Source organism: Oxyura jamaicensis, chromosome 26 (genome assembly GCF_011077185.1).
Source record: "Oxyura jamaicensis isolate SHBP4307 breed ruddy duck chromosome 26, BPBGC_Ojam_1.0, whole genome shotgun sequence".
NCBI lineage: Eukaryota > Metazoa > Chordata > Aves > Anseriformes > Anatidae > Oxyura > Oxyura jamaicensis.
Genome location: NC_048918.1, coordinates 5668459 through 5685647, shown reverse-complemented (window position 1 = coordinate 5685647; position 17189 = coordinate 5668459). Strand labels below are relative to the sequence as shown.

Genomic DNA, 17189 nt, shown 5'->3' with positions numbered 1-17189 from the left:
CGGCAGCCGCATGGCAGCGGCGGCGCTCGGCGGGCGGCCGCGGCCGGCAGCGGCGGGGCGAGGCGCGGCGCCGAGCGGAGGAGGTGAGGGGCCAGGGGGGGATGGACCGGGAAGGGAAGGGGGGGGGGGACTCGGCTGCGGGAGGGGCCGGGAGGGGGGGCTCGGATCAGGAGCGGCTCTGCCCCCGCCGCGCCCCCGTCCCCTTCCCGTGCCGCGCTCGGTGCCGCGGTCCCTGCCCCACGCTGCCCGGCACGGCGGGGCTCGGCCGCTCCGCTCCCGGCTCTTTGTGCGGGGAGCCCCGCCGGCAGCCGGGGAGCCAGGGGAGGATGCCGGCACCGAGCGCCGGGAGCCCGACTCCTGGCCGCGGCTGAGGGGTGCCGAGGCGGCGAGGAGCGGTGAGCGCGGAGCTGGGCGAGCGGGAGCGGGCGGCCGGGGAGACCCGGGGGGAAGCAGCGAGGACGAAGACCCGCTGCCGGTGCTCCAGCCCTGGCCGAGGGCTGCCGTGGGCGCCCGGTGCCGGGGAGCGGCTGCCATCCTCGGCGCTGCCCGGCCCCGGGGCAGCTGGGCTGGGGCTGCCGGAGTCCGGCCGCGCCTCGCCCCCTGCTCCTGCCCCTGCCCCTGGGGCCGCTCCGAGGGCAGGGGGCGGCCGGGGGCGGCCCGGGGGGTGGGGTGGGGGCGCGAGACGGAGAGGCTGGGGCTCGGCTGCGGTGAGGGAGCAGCTGTTTAGTCATCTCTCTATATATACTTCCACAATGATGATCGCGTTTTCTGATTGCTTCTGACTGCGTTTAGAGAGGGAGCCGAGAGGCAGGCAGCGCAGCTCACCTTTTAGCCGGAGGAGCGACTGCTCCCCCTTCCTCCAGCTCCCCAGGCTCAGCCCCGCTCCGGGGCGCCGAGCACCCTCCGGCCAGGTAAGGCGTCCTGCGAGCCTGCGAGGTGGGGCTGCCGGGTGCGGGGAGAAGTTCGCGTGCCTTTATTCTAAGCCTGTTGCTTTTGCCCCCAGATCTCTCCAGCTGGCTGAGGGAGCGAATGCTTTGCAGAAAGTTTTATTATCTGATGTGGCTGGGAAGGGAAAGGAATATGTGACCGAAAGAGGACATTGAAGCTCTGACTGACATATTTTGCTTTTAAGCAAGAGCATCTTTGCTGTGTGAGCCTGACCCAACAAAGGATAGAAAAGGAGAGAATGAACGGTCTCAAGGCTCCTCGCCCCCGTTAGCATTGTGCCTCATCGACAGACTCTCATGCTTATCAATCATTTTAAATCATCCCAGTCTGCTTCCAGAAAGGGAGACACAATGTGATTTTTGTTTTGCTTCTGGTTTTGTGAGCTTATGAAGAGGCATTTATTAAGTATGGCATTGCCAGTGGAAGTTAATGTGGTAAGAATCCATCGTTTATTTCTTGACCCTTTAGGTAAATAGAAATGACTGTTCTCTAAAGTTTTCCTCCAGAGCTGTATTGATCTAGCAGTGCATGCCAGGTTTTTGTTTTGAAACTCGGATCAAACCACGGTGGCAGCGAAGCCAGCTGGCGCTGCGACAGCCAGAGGTGGTCGGGAGGCAGCAGACGGGGTCAGAGTCCTGGGGAGCCGGAGGGGTCAGGGCACAGCTTTTCTGTCAAAGTATCCAGAGTAAAAGGATCATTTTCTTCATGGATGCTGACTTTAAGTCAGAAGGAAGCAAATTATTTTGCATACCAGGTCTTCTAAATGGCATCAACAGGCAACCGATCTTTTGTTAACTAGTTCCTTCCAAATTACATGTTGAAATTACAGTAATTAAAATTAAAAATGTGTGTGTAGGCAAATACATGCTTGTTAGAACTGAAGCGTGTCTGTTTCCTATGCAAGCTGAAGAGACTCAGCCGATTGTACAGTATATTTTGAGCCCAGGCAATTGCTTTCCAGCCTAAAGAGAATGAGTAGCAGTTACCGAAACCCAGGCTTGGTGTGCAGAAAAGGAGGCTTCTTTCTATATTTTATAGATAAACTATTTAATTATTTGTTGTTGTTGCTTGTTTCCTTGTTTGTAGCTAGCATGGTTCATGCAGCTCTGAATTTCAAATCCAGTCCTACCTCTCTTAATTTTGTCTCATTTCAGGGCAGGGTGGAGTTTCAAAGATTCATGGATAAGAAAACACAAAACCTTTGTGACAGGAGATTTGATTATTCTCCCTCTCAGTCCTTCCTTACAAAAACACAGTCTACAGCTGAAAAAAACACGTCTCTTTGAGCATTCTGAGGATCAAATGGGGCAGATTAATGCAACTTTGAAAATGAAGCACTAAGTTTTCTTAACCAGCTGCATTTCTTTGTCACAGAGAAATGGGATCTAAACTTCTAAGAAGAATACCCTTCTCTTTCTCTTTTGTTTCAATCTCCCGTCCATTTCATAGCGAAGATATTTATAGCTTCCCCACATATACTGCTAGCATTGAAAGACCCATTTTATCTTTAAAAAATGATTTAAAAATGTGTAAGTCACTTATGAGTTACCAGTTCTTTATTAGAACAATTATATGTGAAGTATTTATAGTGCCTCAGCAGCTAATGTAGGTAACCTGGAATTTACAACCAAAGTTATAAGTACAGAAGAGATTTCTAATAAGGTTCCCCAGAGAAATCAGGGAAGATGAGGATCCAGTGTACTGTAGCTGCTCAGGTCACTGTACATCGCCAATCAGTCCTGGTAGAATGGCTGTGCTGGTGTCGCTAATTGAAATTAAAAAGCACAGAAGACAGTTTACCAGCAGGGAAGTTAGGGACAGGATGCATTATCTTTGTTTCTTCGTTATTTGCCTGTGTATATTCGGTGGTTAATGAATGGAGTGGTCGTCCCTTCGCTGCCCCCTGTTTTGCAGTCCTGTTCTTAATGCAGTGTTTCATAAAAGTTAAAAATCCACCATTGCTGCTAAAAGAAATCGGCAGCTCTGCTGTCTGAGCCCCTGGAGACTGCCTTCCAGCTAAAGAGTCGGGCATATTTTCAAAGTAGTGCAGAGAAAGTTTGCAGCGCTGTGCTCTGCCTCTTCCATGGAAAAAGGATTCTAGTCTCCAGGGCTGTCAGTCTGGCACAAATGATGCAACAAATTCACTCTTTAGGAGAAAGAGAAAAAATAGTGCATAGTAATATTGAACAATCCTTTATAGCAAAATATTGTGGGATATTGGCTTAGTATGTAAGAAAAGTGTCTCCTTGGGATAAGCATTGCTACGGATTACTATATGCTTCGTAATTACAAAACCTCTTCCAGCAGCAGTAAGATGCTTGCACGAGGGATTTCGGTTGTCCTTTAGATAGTAAAATTGCACAGAAAGATGCTCCACATTAAGGTGATGAATGTTAATGTGTCCTGAAGAGGAAGAGCATTTCTGGGAGCAGTTTAGTCATTTTCACCACAGATTGATTCCGTCATTTTTTATTCAGTATTTTGATGGCTGTTGAAATCAATAATGCTGCAGCCTTACTGGCTGGAATGGCAGCTTTCATATAATTAAAAAAGTTCAGAGTAAAATTGCATAGAAGGCTATCATGTAGAGGATATAATTAGGCTTTGAGGGCCTGAGTCAGTGAAATCAATGGAATCTCCATTGATAAATTGACTTTTGATAGGGCTCCTAATGCATCTTATATGATAATGGTACCTTTCTCCAGATAATTTTATGGTAGAGCTAGAAAAACATTAGGGAAGTAGAAGTAAATATAAGTTAAAATACAAGTTAAATATTCTAAGAACTGTCACCAAAAACCAAAAAGAAAAAGAAAATTAATGGCCAGATCGGAACCACAGATAAATGCTATAATATCAAGAGAATGTTGATTTCCAGTGGCTGAGGATCAGGACAACTTGGGATATTTTTCATCTAAAAATCAAGAGTGCATTGAACATATTTCACTTCAGCCTGATAGTCCTTCAGCTCTTAGCCTGAAGGACTTCTGTCTCTGCCTGCTAGGCAACAGCCAAGGTATCTTCCTGCTGGAAAAAAGCTGTCCAAGTTTGGAGGCTTCCCCGTTCTGATTTTCCTGGTACTCGGCTGGTAGCATAATCCAGCGTGCATGTCCTTCACTGACACATGTCCCTGCTGGAAGGTGCGTAAACCTGCACACCTGGGATTCAGCCTACTGTTGCTCAGCTATTCTGAGCAACATTCCTGCAAAAGTCAGAATTTTCCCCTGGTCCAGTGGAGGGGTGCAAGATTTCACAACACTAAAACACATCCCTAAATCCAAGAGACCAGCAAAATACTGCTGATGAGCCCAGGTCTTTAATTAAAGGTGGAAGAAAATTAATGAAAAGCAGAGATTTTGTGCTTCTTTCAACTGATAATGTTCAGGTTCATTACATATTGAACTTCATTAAGACTGGAAACCCAGCTCAGGCCAGTAGTGGCTTTTCATGACATTCGATTTCGTTGGGTGTACTGCAGGCTGATTGCACTGGAGCTCCCAGCTCTTTCTTGACAGCTGTAGTTAAACGGATGAGCACATGAGACTTACACCTGGGGAATTACGGATTAGTCTTGTTTGTAAGGAAGCAAATATAAATTACTGTGTTTATGCTACTTTTAAAATGCTTTTAATGAGGAATCATTTGCTATTCAAAATTTCAATCTATAATAATGCCATAACCTCGCTGAGCTGATTATCATGTGCCTTGTTAACATCATTCTTCAAACAGGAGACGAGGGCAAGCCGGTTGTTTTATATTCTTGTGTACGTGCTGATCTATAACTCTTTAGCACAACTGAACAAGACACCCTGCCTGACTTTGTGTTGTGTTTGGTTTTGTCCTGTGTTGCAGATGGAACTGATCTGACTTGGGAAAGGTCTCCGAAGCAGCCGAAGTGTCTTCTCCAGTAGCAAGGCCTGTGGTCAGCATGGCAGCAGGGGTGGCAGCGTGGCTGCCCTTTGCCAGGGCAGCTGCCATAGGATGGATGCCAGTGGCCAACTGTCCCATGCCACTGGCTCCCACAGAGAAAAACAAGAGGCAGGATGAGCTGATCATTCTCAATGTGAGTGGCAGGCGTTTCCAGACCTGGAGGACTACACTTGAGAGATACCCGGACACTCTGCTGGGCAGCACTGAGAAGGAGTTCTTCTTCAACGAAGACACTAAGGAGTACTTCTTTGACCGGGACCCTGAGGTCTTCAGGTGCATCTTAAATTTTTATAGAACTGGCAAGCTGCACTATCCCAGGTACGAGTGCATCTCTGCCTACGATGAAGAGCTTGCCTTCTATGGGATCCTCCCTGAAATCATCGGGGACTGCTGCTATGAAGAGTACAAGGACAGAAAGCGGGAGAATGCAGAGCGGCTGATGGATGACAATGACTCAGAAAACAACCAAGAAGGGTCCATGCCATCCCTGAGCTTCCGGCAGACCATGTGGCGAGCCTTCGAGAACCCCCACACCAGCACCTTAGCCTTAGTCTTTTACTACGTCACCGGTTTCTTTATTGCTGTCTCTGTGATCACTAATGTCGTGGAAACTGTCCCTTGTGGCACGGTGCCTGGAAACAAGGAGCTTCCATGTGGGGAGAGATACGCTGTGGCTTTCTTTTGCTTGGACACGGCTTGCGTGATGATTTTCACAGTAGAGTATTTGTTGAGACTCTTTGCAGCCCCAAGTCGCTACAGGTTCATCAGAAGCGTGATGAGCATCATCGACGTGGTGGCCATCATGCCATACTACATTGGCTTGGTGATGACCAACAACGAGGATGTCAGTGGAGCCTTTGTGACACTAAGGGTTTTTAGGGTTTTCAGGATTTTCAAGTTCTCTCGCCATTCCCAAGGCTTAAGAATCTTGGGCTACACTTTGAAGAGCTGTGCCTCCGAGCTTGGCTTTCTCCTCTTTTCCCTCACTATGGCAATTATCATCTTTGCAACTGTGATGTTTTATGCAGAGAAAGGGTCCTCAGCAAGCAAATTCACCAGTATTCCTGCTTCCTTTTGGTACACTATTGTAACCATGACAACACTTGGGTGAGTATTACTTTTTCTTTTACTGAGCAGCAGGCAAGCATGTACTGGGAGCTTGACTTCAGTTGCTCCTAAGCATTTTTCTGGGTGCATGTTCCAAAAGGGAATGGAATTGTTAAGGACTTTTTTGTTCTTTGCCTGACAACTTCTGGATTTTGTGCTTATGAAAACTTGAATAAAACAGAAAAGGTACTTAAACCCACTTGACAAATGCTTGGCACAATGGTAAAGGGATGCAGGAGAAGCAGGGCTGTGAGCAGTAGGTCCCGTTTTGCACTCATTTAGAAGCAAAGATAATGTGAGTGGAAGGCAGCTGGCAACTGGAGCTTGTGTTTTCTTTTTTCAGACATTCATTTGAGCCATAGATTTTATACAAAATTGCTGATGTATGTTTTGTCTCTTCTCACAATGTCGGTCACAGTTTCTTTACTTGACATGCTAGGAATTACAGGTTGCTGATCTCAAATGGCTGTTGTGGGCTGCTTTGCTCCTGAAGATACTCAGTGGTCTCCAGGACTTATGTGTGTGTATATATATTACTTAATTTAGCAAGGAACAGGCTTCTTGTCTGTGTTAAGTGCTGAGATTTAAAAATAATAGGAGTACGCTGTAACAGTTGCACTAGAATTTCAAACACTCTTATGGACAGGTACAGAGGTAATGATATAGTCAAAGCAACAGATACGTAGCCTGTAGGGCAGTATTTTTTCTATTTCATTTCTGTCTTACAGATATTTCTACTGAAATTATAGATTTGAGCTTTGAAAACCTTTGTCAGAATGGCCAAACCCTCACCCTGACAGGGTTATGTAAAAGAAAGTAGGCAATCCCTTAATCCCATCCACCAGAACAATGCCCAAACTTTATAGCTACTTTGCAAAGTTTTCCCACTGGAGAGTTCACACAGTTCAACACTCAGATGTAGACAATTCTCATCCCTGTAATATGGTGACAGGAATGACCACTTTTTCTCTAAGCTGCTTTTGATTTTAAACACTTCTCTGTGCCTATTAGGCATGGACAGGCTCACAGTAGCACTTTTAAATTATTAAAATCATAATTCAGCTGTCAGAAAGGCACAGAATCTGAGCATGTGACAACTGCAAGTCTGAATTTCTTCATTAAAAGAAAATGTGGATGTTTGTCATAGTCACCGAAAGATTTTCTGGTTTCTGTTTAACAACGATTGCACCTATCTTTCTGCCGACGCATACACACATGTACATTGTTATACGTTTACAACAAGAAAGTTAGGGTCAAGGAAACATTCAGGGTTACTTGGGAACAAAAATTTTTGTAAAATACATGCAGAATGTGCTCTAGAGTGCAATTAAGTCCCTGTTCCTGTCAGCATAGAGACTTGGTCTTGTTCTCTTTCCCTTCCTTTCTGAGCATGCGGGTAGACAAAACTGAGTGCTCCTGAGGACTTGAAGTGTCCTCAGTACGTTGCAATCACCGAATTATACATGAACGAGTGCTTTAAATGAGTTGACAAGATTTTTTTTAAATAGACATTTAAACAGAGCTTTGTAAGAGTTCATTGGAAAGGGACCTCTAAGGAGCTATCCAAGCCTTAAACTTCTGGTATTACTGATTTGGGGTGCTTTGTTGCAGGATTTTCACTAAAAGAGGTATCTCCAGCACACAGTCTGTCAGCCCAGATTGCGTCATTCTCACAGACTTGTGAGACACACAGAAACCTGGGCAATACCAGACCCTGAGGAGAGCCTATGCTCTCTGACAGCCTCTGCCTGCCTCTGACCACGTTTGTCAGGCACCGAGCACCTTCCTGTCCGAGCACCAGAGGCCAAGCATTCTTCACCAGCTTGCCCAAAACCCTCGCTAGAGAGAAAAGTCGCTCCTCTGAGCTATAAGCCCTGATTCCTGCTCCCTGGGTACCTCCGAGAGGCACACTGGGGTGGCAGCGGTGCAGCCAGGCACCCCCAGCACCAGCTCGTCCCCGGCTGAGCTCCACGGCATCAAAATGAATGAGCGGCAGTGATGAAACCTCCTGGCCCTGGGGCATTTCCATCTTCCTGCCTCGTACCCTGTGGCGTGGGCTGTTAACACCCCCTGATCCCCTTCTTTTGCCCATAAAACCTTTCCGCTTTTCCAAATTGGCATTTTCATGCAATATTTCATCTACTTCTCTCTTCAGAAATCATTTAAGTGTGTTTGGAAGGATCTTGTTCCTAATGAGAGCGCTGGCAATGCCCGTCTCATGGAGGCTGCCAAAACCGTAGCCAAAGTCCCCACCATACTCCCTACTCCATCAGACTTTGCCTACTTAGCAGGTGCCCATTAGTGGCTTCCATTTCAGCCATGCTCAGAGCTTTCATAAATATCTTAAATATTATCTGCTATTTGTCTTTAAAATGTAGCCAGTATTTAAAACAAGAAATTATAAAGTGCAAGGGTTTTTAACTCCAATGCATACACACCTGTATATACATATATATATTTGTTCTGAACCCTGAAACATTTGAATCCAGATAATTGAGCATTTTCCTGACACTGTAATTTCTTTCTGTGACAGAGTGCTTTATAAAAGTGATTTGTAACATATAGGATAACTTTTCCCGTGTTACCAAGACATTAAAAAATTAGCTCAATTTATATAAAAGGGAAAGTTTGCTTACAATGAGAAAACAAGGCTATCATTAGGAAAGCATTAACAGATGTTCCAGTTGACTAATGTTAATAATTAAAATAAAAAATCTAAGCCAGATATTTGCTGCTGTAAATTAAATTCATTCAGTTGAAACCAAGGAAGCTGTGGCAGTTTGTCTGAGCTAGCCTCTGTACCATAGCCTTGTACACAATAGTAATATAGAATTTTCCAAAAGGGTTTTTCCTCTGAGCGAAAGGCACAGAAACAACAAGAAAAATGAAAATCCTTCATTTTTTTAATTTTATTTTTGTTTCTGTAGCTCAGAATTTCGCTTTGAGGTGTTCTCTCCCGTCATCCCAAAGACAACTATCACACTGATTGTCCTGGTTCCTGGCAGTTTTGCATCAGCTTTATTTCGGTGCAAGCCTGTTCATTTTGGTGGAGCCCCGCTTGTTCTTCAGGGCTGGAGGCACTGCCTTGCTCCCTGCAGAGGCACGTTCAGGGCAGGGCTGTTTGAAGGCCCGAGAGACGTGGCTGTGGTGTAGCAGCGAGCTCTGCTTTCCCCAGCCCCCGTGAGGGGCATTCGCAGCCCCCCGCAGAACAGGGCCTTACCCCGCTGCTTCCCAGCCAGAGCTAAGTGGCGGTGCTACCGAGCATCTGAGTCATGACTCACATCAAATATATATACACTGTGATTTTGCTGGGCTCCTGATCAAGCTGCCTGTCTTCCTGAAGCACACACGAGCACAGTCGTCCCATCACCACCACAAATACCTGGGTGCGCACAGCCCCAGAGCTCTCCTGCTGTGCCGCAAGGCTGGCACTGCTATTCCAGGTTCCTACAGACACAACTCGATTCACAGACTGACACATTAAGGAAAAGCAACAAAAATGCATTTCTTCTGGAGGGTGAAGCACCACGTCTAATAGAGTAAGTGCAGCTTGTGGTGGCACTGCTCTGCGAATTGGGGAGCCGAGTTTTGAGAAATGACAGACAACTTGCCAGCTCTTTAGGTAGCTAACAATCCAAGGAGAAAGGTACAACAGCTTTTCTGGAATGGGAAACAAAGCAAAGGAATTAAATTATACTGACCCTGCGTCTCTGATCCCTCTGCGGTGCTCATCAGCCCTGGTTTAACAGAGGCTGTTTTTAATTTAGCACGATTTAAATTTTGCTCAGGAGGTTTTATAATGAAAGCATTATTCTTGGGTGCATCTTAAATCAATCTGAATTACTGAAACAACTATTCAAAATTAATTCAAAATCAGCTATCCAATTCATGCAGAAACATTCTTCTCGAGAGGCCAGCAGGTACCCACCTTCTCTCCTGCCCTTGGTTAAAGCACCAGTCAATGAAACGTTAGGTTTGCCACCCCCCCTCCTTCCATGGGAGCCCCTGGCCTCCCCAGCCCTCTGCCCCAGGAGCACGCTGCCAGTCCTCATCGGCAGCATTTACGCCCCCCTCTTGGTTTTAACTAACTCAATATGCAGTAGCCATCAGTTTTACATCTATATTGAGACCGTTTAATTATCATAAATGGTGTTACTTTGTTCCCAGCCTGTTGTTTTTATTTACTTTTAAACGGAATTTGATTTGGATGGGCCAGCCTCACGCGTCTTCGCCCGCCGACACGCACTGCAAACAAGGCTGCGGCGCTACGCCTCTCTCCTGCTGCTAAAGCCCAAACCATTTTTGCCCAGAGCATGTATTTTTCTAAGCTTTCTATAGCTGTTTTCATTTCACCTGACAACAGCAGTATGTTTCAGGCTCTCAGGCAGCATCTGCGACCTGCACCGTAGGCTCCAAATCCCAGCTGTGAAATCTGCAGCACCACGTCTGCCTCTGCCCGCGCCCAGCCGCATCCCGAGGGACACCGGGGCGCCACAGCCGGGCCCTGGCTGGGGGTGCTCGAGCCCACCCCAGCCTCAAAGCAGGTGGCCCTAAAGGAGGCATTTTAGATGGCATCCCTGATGGCATTTTAGGGCGTGCTGCAACCACAGGAGGGTGAAACACCTGTGTCATGGCCTGAGGGAGCTGTCAAGGAGATCTTGGGGCTGTTTGTGTCAAAAATCTAGTAGTTTGGGGGACCAAAGAACAGAGATTTGTGATGGATTTTGTTTGGGTTGGAGCTTAAGGATGGTGCTGCGTGATTTTCTGTTGCGTAAGGAAGGCTGAGCTCCCACAGCTCAGCACCCTCACGGTGGTCCTAGGAGAATGTGTCTTCTCCCTGACCTCACGATTTGCAAGAACAGCAGGGTTTCGGGATCACCACCCGGCTTCCAGATTCAGCTGCACTGGGCACTGTGTTGGAAAGATACACGGCACGCACCAGGACAACACAGACGTATCTATCTGTGATAGCGTTTATTCAAGGAACCAGGTTAACACATAGGAGTCACTAAAACACGTGCCGGCCTAGCTAAGTTAACAGCCTGACCTGGGGTGGGACTGGGAATTTCTTGCAGTTGTCATTATCTGTGCGCTTGGAGAGCCGGTGTTTGGGGCAGGGGTCTGTTCAGGTTTACTCGTGTCATTCCGCCTGGCACCCCATGGTTCTGCAAAGCGGGGGGCGGAACAGCCAGACAGAACTGACACTCGATCAAGAATTTCTGAAAGAAACGATATTAGTTTTGTTGATTTCTTGGGCTATTTTATTGGTATTCAACCCTGGAGAAGGAATGGGATGAAACTGAAGCAGTGAAACAGGATGTGAAGTGCTTACTGCCAAGTGCTGACAGCTGGGCCAGCGCAGGCTTACGGCGTGCCGACCACATCGCTCGCAGGGGCTGCCAGCGCTGTGCGAGGAGATCTCTTTGCAGTTACTCCTCCCATGCAAAGTGCTGAAACCACTCAGGCTGATAGTAACCTTCATTCACCCTCCTTCATGCAAACTCAGAGGAGTTTGCAAAGTAAGGAAAACAATAAATCATCTCTGGAGCGCTGCCACGCCAGATTCTCCGGAAAGATTGCAGCTTGGCCCCGTAATCACATTTTGCGTGTCACTACTTCAGTAACTGCCATTAAACCGAATCAGAAAAATTGCTTTAATAGAAATGCTACTTTGCATATTTACCATCATCAGTGGAAAGACAGATGAGATGTGGGGTATTTCCTTTGTAAAGCAAGGCGCTAAAATTTCATCACTCTCATCACTTCTACCCAGCCAACAATTCTTATATCCACAGGCCAGAGAATAGCTTGAATTTAATATACAGAAAGTCCAATCAAACAATGAATTGATGGAGCTACACAAAGAAGCCATTTTCCTGGGCTTTCATTCTCTTGACTCCAGCTTCATCTTATATGAAATGTGTATCAATTTTCTTCCCCTAATGGATTTACAGATATTGTGTGCAAAATGTCTTTGTATCAGAAACTACAGATGGAACCTTTTTCCTTCACTATCTTGACGTAAATCTCAGGCAAGCATCTCATTTTTGAGCTATTTGTATTCACCAGAACCCCAGAAGTATTAAAATACCTTTACTCATTCTCATGGCAAGTAGAATTCACCGGATTTTTCTCTCTCTTAAAAAAAGAAAAAAAGAGGGAATTTATTTGTCCTTAGACTTTTTGTGGCTTTGGATATTTGTAACAATTGCACATATGTGCAAATATCCTATTTTTAATAGGCAAGACAAAATAATTTTCCTTTAAGGTAAAGTCATTGTGTGAGAAGTAAATTATTTGAATAATGTCGAGTAATGGTACTGTCTAAAATTATAACATGTCTACTAAATTTACCAACGGGAGCCTTGGCAGAGATGCATCTCTAGCAACTAAGATTTTTTCCTTAGCTCCTCTTTCTTTTCTTTTTTTTTCCCCTTTCCAGCCTGCATCATAGTGAGTGCCTGAGAAATGCAGATTAAGATAACATTGTATTTTTGCCAGAGATGAAGGGAAGTGATTGGCTTGCTGACTTGGATCAGAGTTATTTTTAGTCTAATAAAATGATAATTTCATAATAGCACTGACCCAGTAAAAGTAATTAGTTTACATCGATCAGCTGAAAATAAGGGACAGAGTAGCCACTGTCAGTAGGAAAGCAGCGCAAGGGGAGGGGAAGATAAAGGCCCTGCAACGAATTAGCCCAAACTGATTACGTCTCTTGGCTGACTGCAGCCCATGCACGCAAAGTCAGCTTTCAGCATGAAGTGCAGGCAGAGGCACAGCTTCCCTGGCACTGCGGAGGGGATTTCGGAGCGCCTCCAGCCTGGTGCTCACATCGCAGCTGAGACAACCCCCCCCCCGCCACCAGTGTCCATGGGTCTGGCGTGGGGCACGAAACGTGGCATGGAACTCCTGGCCCACTTTCATGTTAAGGAAACAATACGAGGCAAGTTTTGTTGCTAATTTAAATGGATCCCTACCCTCAGGGCAGCTGAAGACAGAACCTGGGAACACCCATGACCCGTGGCAGCTTAGTTCTAGAGGAGCATCCTGGGCACCAAGGTGGGGCCATCTCATCAAAAGAAAAAAAAAAAAAAGCAAAAAGCTACAGAAAGCTGTAAGATAATTGGAGAAACTTTTCTTAGCTTAGTGTCAACAGCAATCTTCCGTGGCACCCACCATGCCTACAGGCAGAGAGCCTTGGCTGTACCACGGCTCCTAAACGAACATCACCGCTGTTACCTGTGCGGCTCTGCAGGGTTTGGGGGAGGCTGTGTACTGCTGGCATTTAATGCAGGCCATGTCTTCCTGCCCTTCATACCCACCCGTGCAGAAGTGCAGAGGGACGGAGCTGCCACAGCATGTTATCAGAGGACAGAGCAGGTTTATTTATTTTTAATGCAGCACAAGCCTCAGAAATGGAGATCTCCAATCCTAGCTGTTGGTTTCTGCATTACCCGGGGAAGTGCTCTGAGAAGATGCACCTGGGCATGACCCTGGGCACAGGAGGACCTGGCCTCAGCTCCCCTCCAGGCTTGCAGCAGGGTCTGGCAGCCCCAGGGCTGTCCCATGGTGAGTGTCACAGCCCGTGGAAAGTGATGAAGAAAAGAGCCCCCATTAGGTCATTTATCCATTGCCCTCCTGCTCTCACCACTTCGACATCCAGCACAGAATTTTTTTTTCTGTCAAAGTCTACCACAACCACTGTAAATTTGTTAATATTTTCTGTTGGGCAGGCAGCCTGCCACATGTTTTCTCAGCTTTGTGCCACTCCCTAAGAGCTTTCGTACAATCCTACAGCAAAATACTGTTCTCGTGTTTCCCGTAGAGCAAACGGTGGCATCCTGCCTTCCAGCAGAAGCGCAGCCAGACACTCCCAGACAGACACCAAACCCCATCACAACGGAGCTGGCACCTGCGACGTGGCCCAGCAGGAGACCCCAGCCTGCCGCAGCCACTGCTCCGGGTGCTGCCGTCCCCAGCTGCCTGAGCAGGGCCGGACGGGCTGGGCTGTGCCCCAAACACATCGCGGAAGGGGTGCATGTCCTCCCTGCGGGACACGCTCTCAGCTTTTACCAGCGCACGGGAACCAGCAGTCCTGCTCCCAGTTCAACCTGCTCATGGTTCAACCCAAGAAACTGAGGAGCAGGAGAAATGGAGGCAGGAAGGTGCTCGCTGAGCTCGCGGAGCATCACAGGGAGAAAGGCAGGGTTCAGCTGTGCTCTGCCTTCTCCTGGACAGGCAATGCCCGCAGAAACAGATCGTGTCTGTTTAACTATTTACCAGTGCTACATTAGAGCACATTCAAGGGCTGTAATTCACCTCTTAAGGTTACAAGTAAGCGTGGAAGAGTTATTTTAAAATCAATATCTAGCAGAATGCCATTGTTCCAACATTAAAACCTGCTGGGAAATTACTAGGAGGCATGTGGCAAGTCAAATCACTGCCTGCCAGAGGAGGAAACAATTCATTACTTCTTTAAAAGGTGCAAATCTTTACTGGCATTTCATTTTAGTTTGCAGCCTGAGAAATGATGCTGGAGCATCTGGCTCTTTCTTTCTCTCATTCTTTAGTGATTTCATTCTTCTGTTCTGGCTCTACTTCATGGACTCCTCCTTACTTTCTGCACGGGGCTGTGCGGGATTTGGGTCTGGGGACGAACACTGCGGCATTGCCGCCAGTTCTGTCACTCTTCCTGATGGAGGGCAGCACTTGGCGTATGAATCCTCTCTTACCTACAAAAGCATCTGCAACAACAACAAAACCAAAGTGGGCAGCCACTCAAAGTCATTTTATGAGCAGGCTCTTCACCGTGAGGATTCAAGAGAGCCATTGAGCAGATCGCCTGGGGAAGCCTGCTGCTTTCATCTTGCCCTGCCATCTGCAGCAAAATTAAAACACAGATCAGCTTTAGCTTTTTGCCTTCAGGACTTTGCAAAATTTGGCTGATGTATGTCCCCAGAAAGCCCTTGAGAAGGATTGTTTGCTTCTGAAGAAGAAAAAAATTTTGCCCTGCAGAATCGAGCTACATGCCCCTGAAACCTACGCTTAAGTGCTGAGATGCAGAGGGTTCGGTGCAACGGTGCTGGGGAGCCTCCTAATAACAAGGTCAAACAAGTCAAGCGATGTTTCCTGCCGTGCGGACGGCAGCCACAGGTTACCACACACACAACGGGGTGTGCTGAATGCAGCGGTGGCAGCGCTGCAGCGATCGGCACAGGCAAAGCTCACCCGCCCTGCCTGGCACCCGGCAGGACCAGAGCTGTCGCGTTCACTTTTTAACAGCTCCCGTTAACCAAACAACACATCCTCAACACTTTGAAGTACCCTTAGCTTTTTATTACAGGTAATTATTTTTCATATACTTGCCCTTTGCCACCTAAAAGACCCAAATTGTTGCTGTTTTTCTCATCTTGCCTGTAGATGCAGGGTTTCACATCAGATGTGAAAACAACAGAAGATAAACTCTTCATTCACTTTCAGCCTTTAATACATAAATGCACAGCTTTAAGATCACAAGATTTCACCCCACAACTCGACAGTCCCTTTGCTTCTTGTCTGTACTAAGGAAAACGCTTCTTACTGTTATTTTATTCTGCCTCTTTTCTCACCCAGTTGCCACAATCCTCAGTTCCTTGTCAGTACAGTCTACGTGCACTTTTGGCCTATAATTTGAAGACAACACATCTTCAGCAGTACACACGATTTTTCTACATTAGTATGAGCTGCAGCACAAGGGAGTCATCCTCCTTAAATATTAATTACAGTCACCATGATGAGAACAAAAATAACACATTATTTTTCAATTGAAAAGGATAATACAAGCCAGCTATTCTTGCAGCCTAATGCTTGGCAGAAGTAAGCTATCTTCAAAAGGAAAGCTAAAATGAGAGAGAGCTGTTCTGAGCTGCTTTCTCCTAGAGTCCATCCACATTAGTGCCTTAGTTTGGATCAGGAGCACCCTTTGAAAGCAAACTCTCAATCATCCTGTCCTTCCTGCAGTTTGGCTCACAGTGCAATAGAGGTTGCAGAGCATGCCAACAGCATCCCTGGCGGATGGAATACAGCTCAGAGACGAACTGAAGGAATGTGCCTAATGTGCTCTTACTGCTAATGGGTGCTTAGGCCGTGAACCAGACTAGCACTAGTCTAAAATTAACCCTCCCCAAGGTGTGTACGGGAGGGATGCTGGGTCCTTCCACTCCAGAGCTCAGCTCCTGGTGAGTCCCACAACCTGCTAATGCAGATACAAACTTACTCTTTCCCTGCATTTGATTTCAGAGTTCATTTTCAGTTATATCCCTGTTTTAGCATCTTCTGAGGTTTTAAAATTTCCTTGGTCCTTTGTCATCAATATTAAATGAACAAGAGCTCCAATGGTTTCTTTCTGCCTCTTCAGAGGGAAGATAGAAGTAGGCTGTTGTCGATTTAACAGAATCTGACACCTCCGTTACTCTACTGTATGAGAGTCTTTTTCTAGTAATCAGTGTCTGAAATGAGTGGAAACAGGACTTAAATTTACCACTTTGAACATGAATCAATGAAGCATTATTGCCAACACACATCCTTCACTGTCACACATTTCAGTTGTGCCGTTGGTTCAGAAAGATTTAAAAGCCTGTCTCCCACCCAGCTTTGCACCTGTGAGATACCCTTTTTATCAAACTCACTCTCTGATCTCTGCATAATTAACCAAAATATGAAATCCCTAGCTTCTGCTGTATATGTGCATGCTTTAAAACTTCCTGCAAGACCACTAGATTGTGTACAGATGGGCAATCACGGTCAGCTCACAGGAGGCAATCACAACTTTTACTTGGTGCCTCTTTCGTTTTCCTGCCTACTTACATCTGCCTAACCGTCTGTTCATCAATCCAGGGAGCATCCATCATGTAATAGAGTCCTACTGAGTCAGACACTCGGCTTCAGTTCATGAAATGAGTTGGCATGATATCCTAGCCTTGGCATGCTGTATGCAAAGACTTCAGCCCTTTTAGATATTTTTCTGCTACAGAGGAATAGTAGGACAGATTAAATAATAGAAACATTCATTCAGCAAGACAGTTGTTGAATGAAAACATGCAAAACAGATCAAATTAGGTGAAAGTCACATCTCTTGCTAAGGGTAAAAACAAGTAGTAAGCAGGGCCAAAGGTATACAAGATTTGAGCTGCAGAGGGCTGAGCAGGATGAATTCCACAACT

At 46.5% G+C, this 17189-nt stretch overlaps 1 protein-coding gene and 1 long non-coding RNA gene across 7 annotated transcripts in view; one reads left to right on the top strand and one right to left on the bottom strand.

Moving 5' to 3' along the window:
- The first annotated feature begins 25 nt into the window (after positions 1–25).
- KCND3 (potassium voltage-gated channel subfamily D member 3) overlaps positions 26–17189 on the top strand; it is a 120466-nt gene continuing 103302 nt past the window's right edge. For 2 of the 6 annotated variants that reach the window (XM_035347404.1, XM_035347400.1), the window contains exons 1-2: positions 184–395; positions 4801–5985. In XM_035347404.1, coding sequence (XP_035203295.1) covers positions 4877–5985 — 1109 coding nt within the window. In that variant the 5' untranslated portion in view covers positions 184–395; positions 4801–4876. Of the gene's footprint in view, positions 84–181; positions 396–724; positions 912–1052; positions 1383–4800; positions 5986–17189 lie in introns of those variants that run through there. The other 4 variants (XM_035347401.1, XM_035347405.1, XM_035347402.1 and 1 more) reach the window with 4 other exon arrangements.
- LOC118178686 overlaps positions 9521–17189 on the bottom strand; it is a 98406-nt gene continuing 90737 nt past the window's right edge. The window contains exon 3 of the long non-coding RNA XR_004756259.1: positions 9521–9645. This is a non-coding gene — a long non-coding RNA (uncharacterized LOC118178686). The remainder of the gene's footprint in view (positions 9646–17189) is intronic.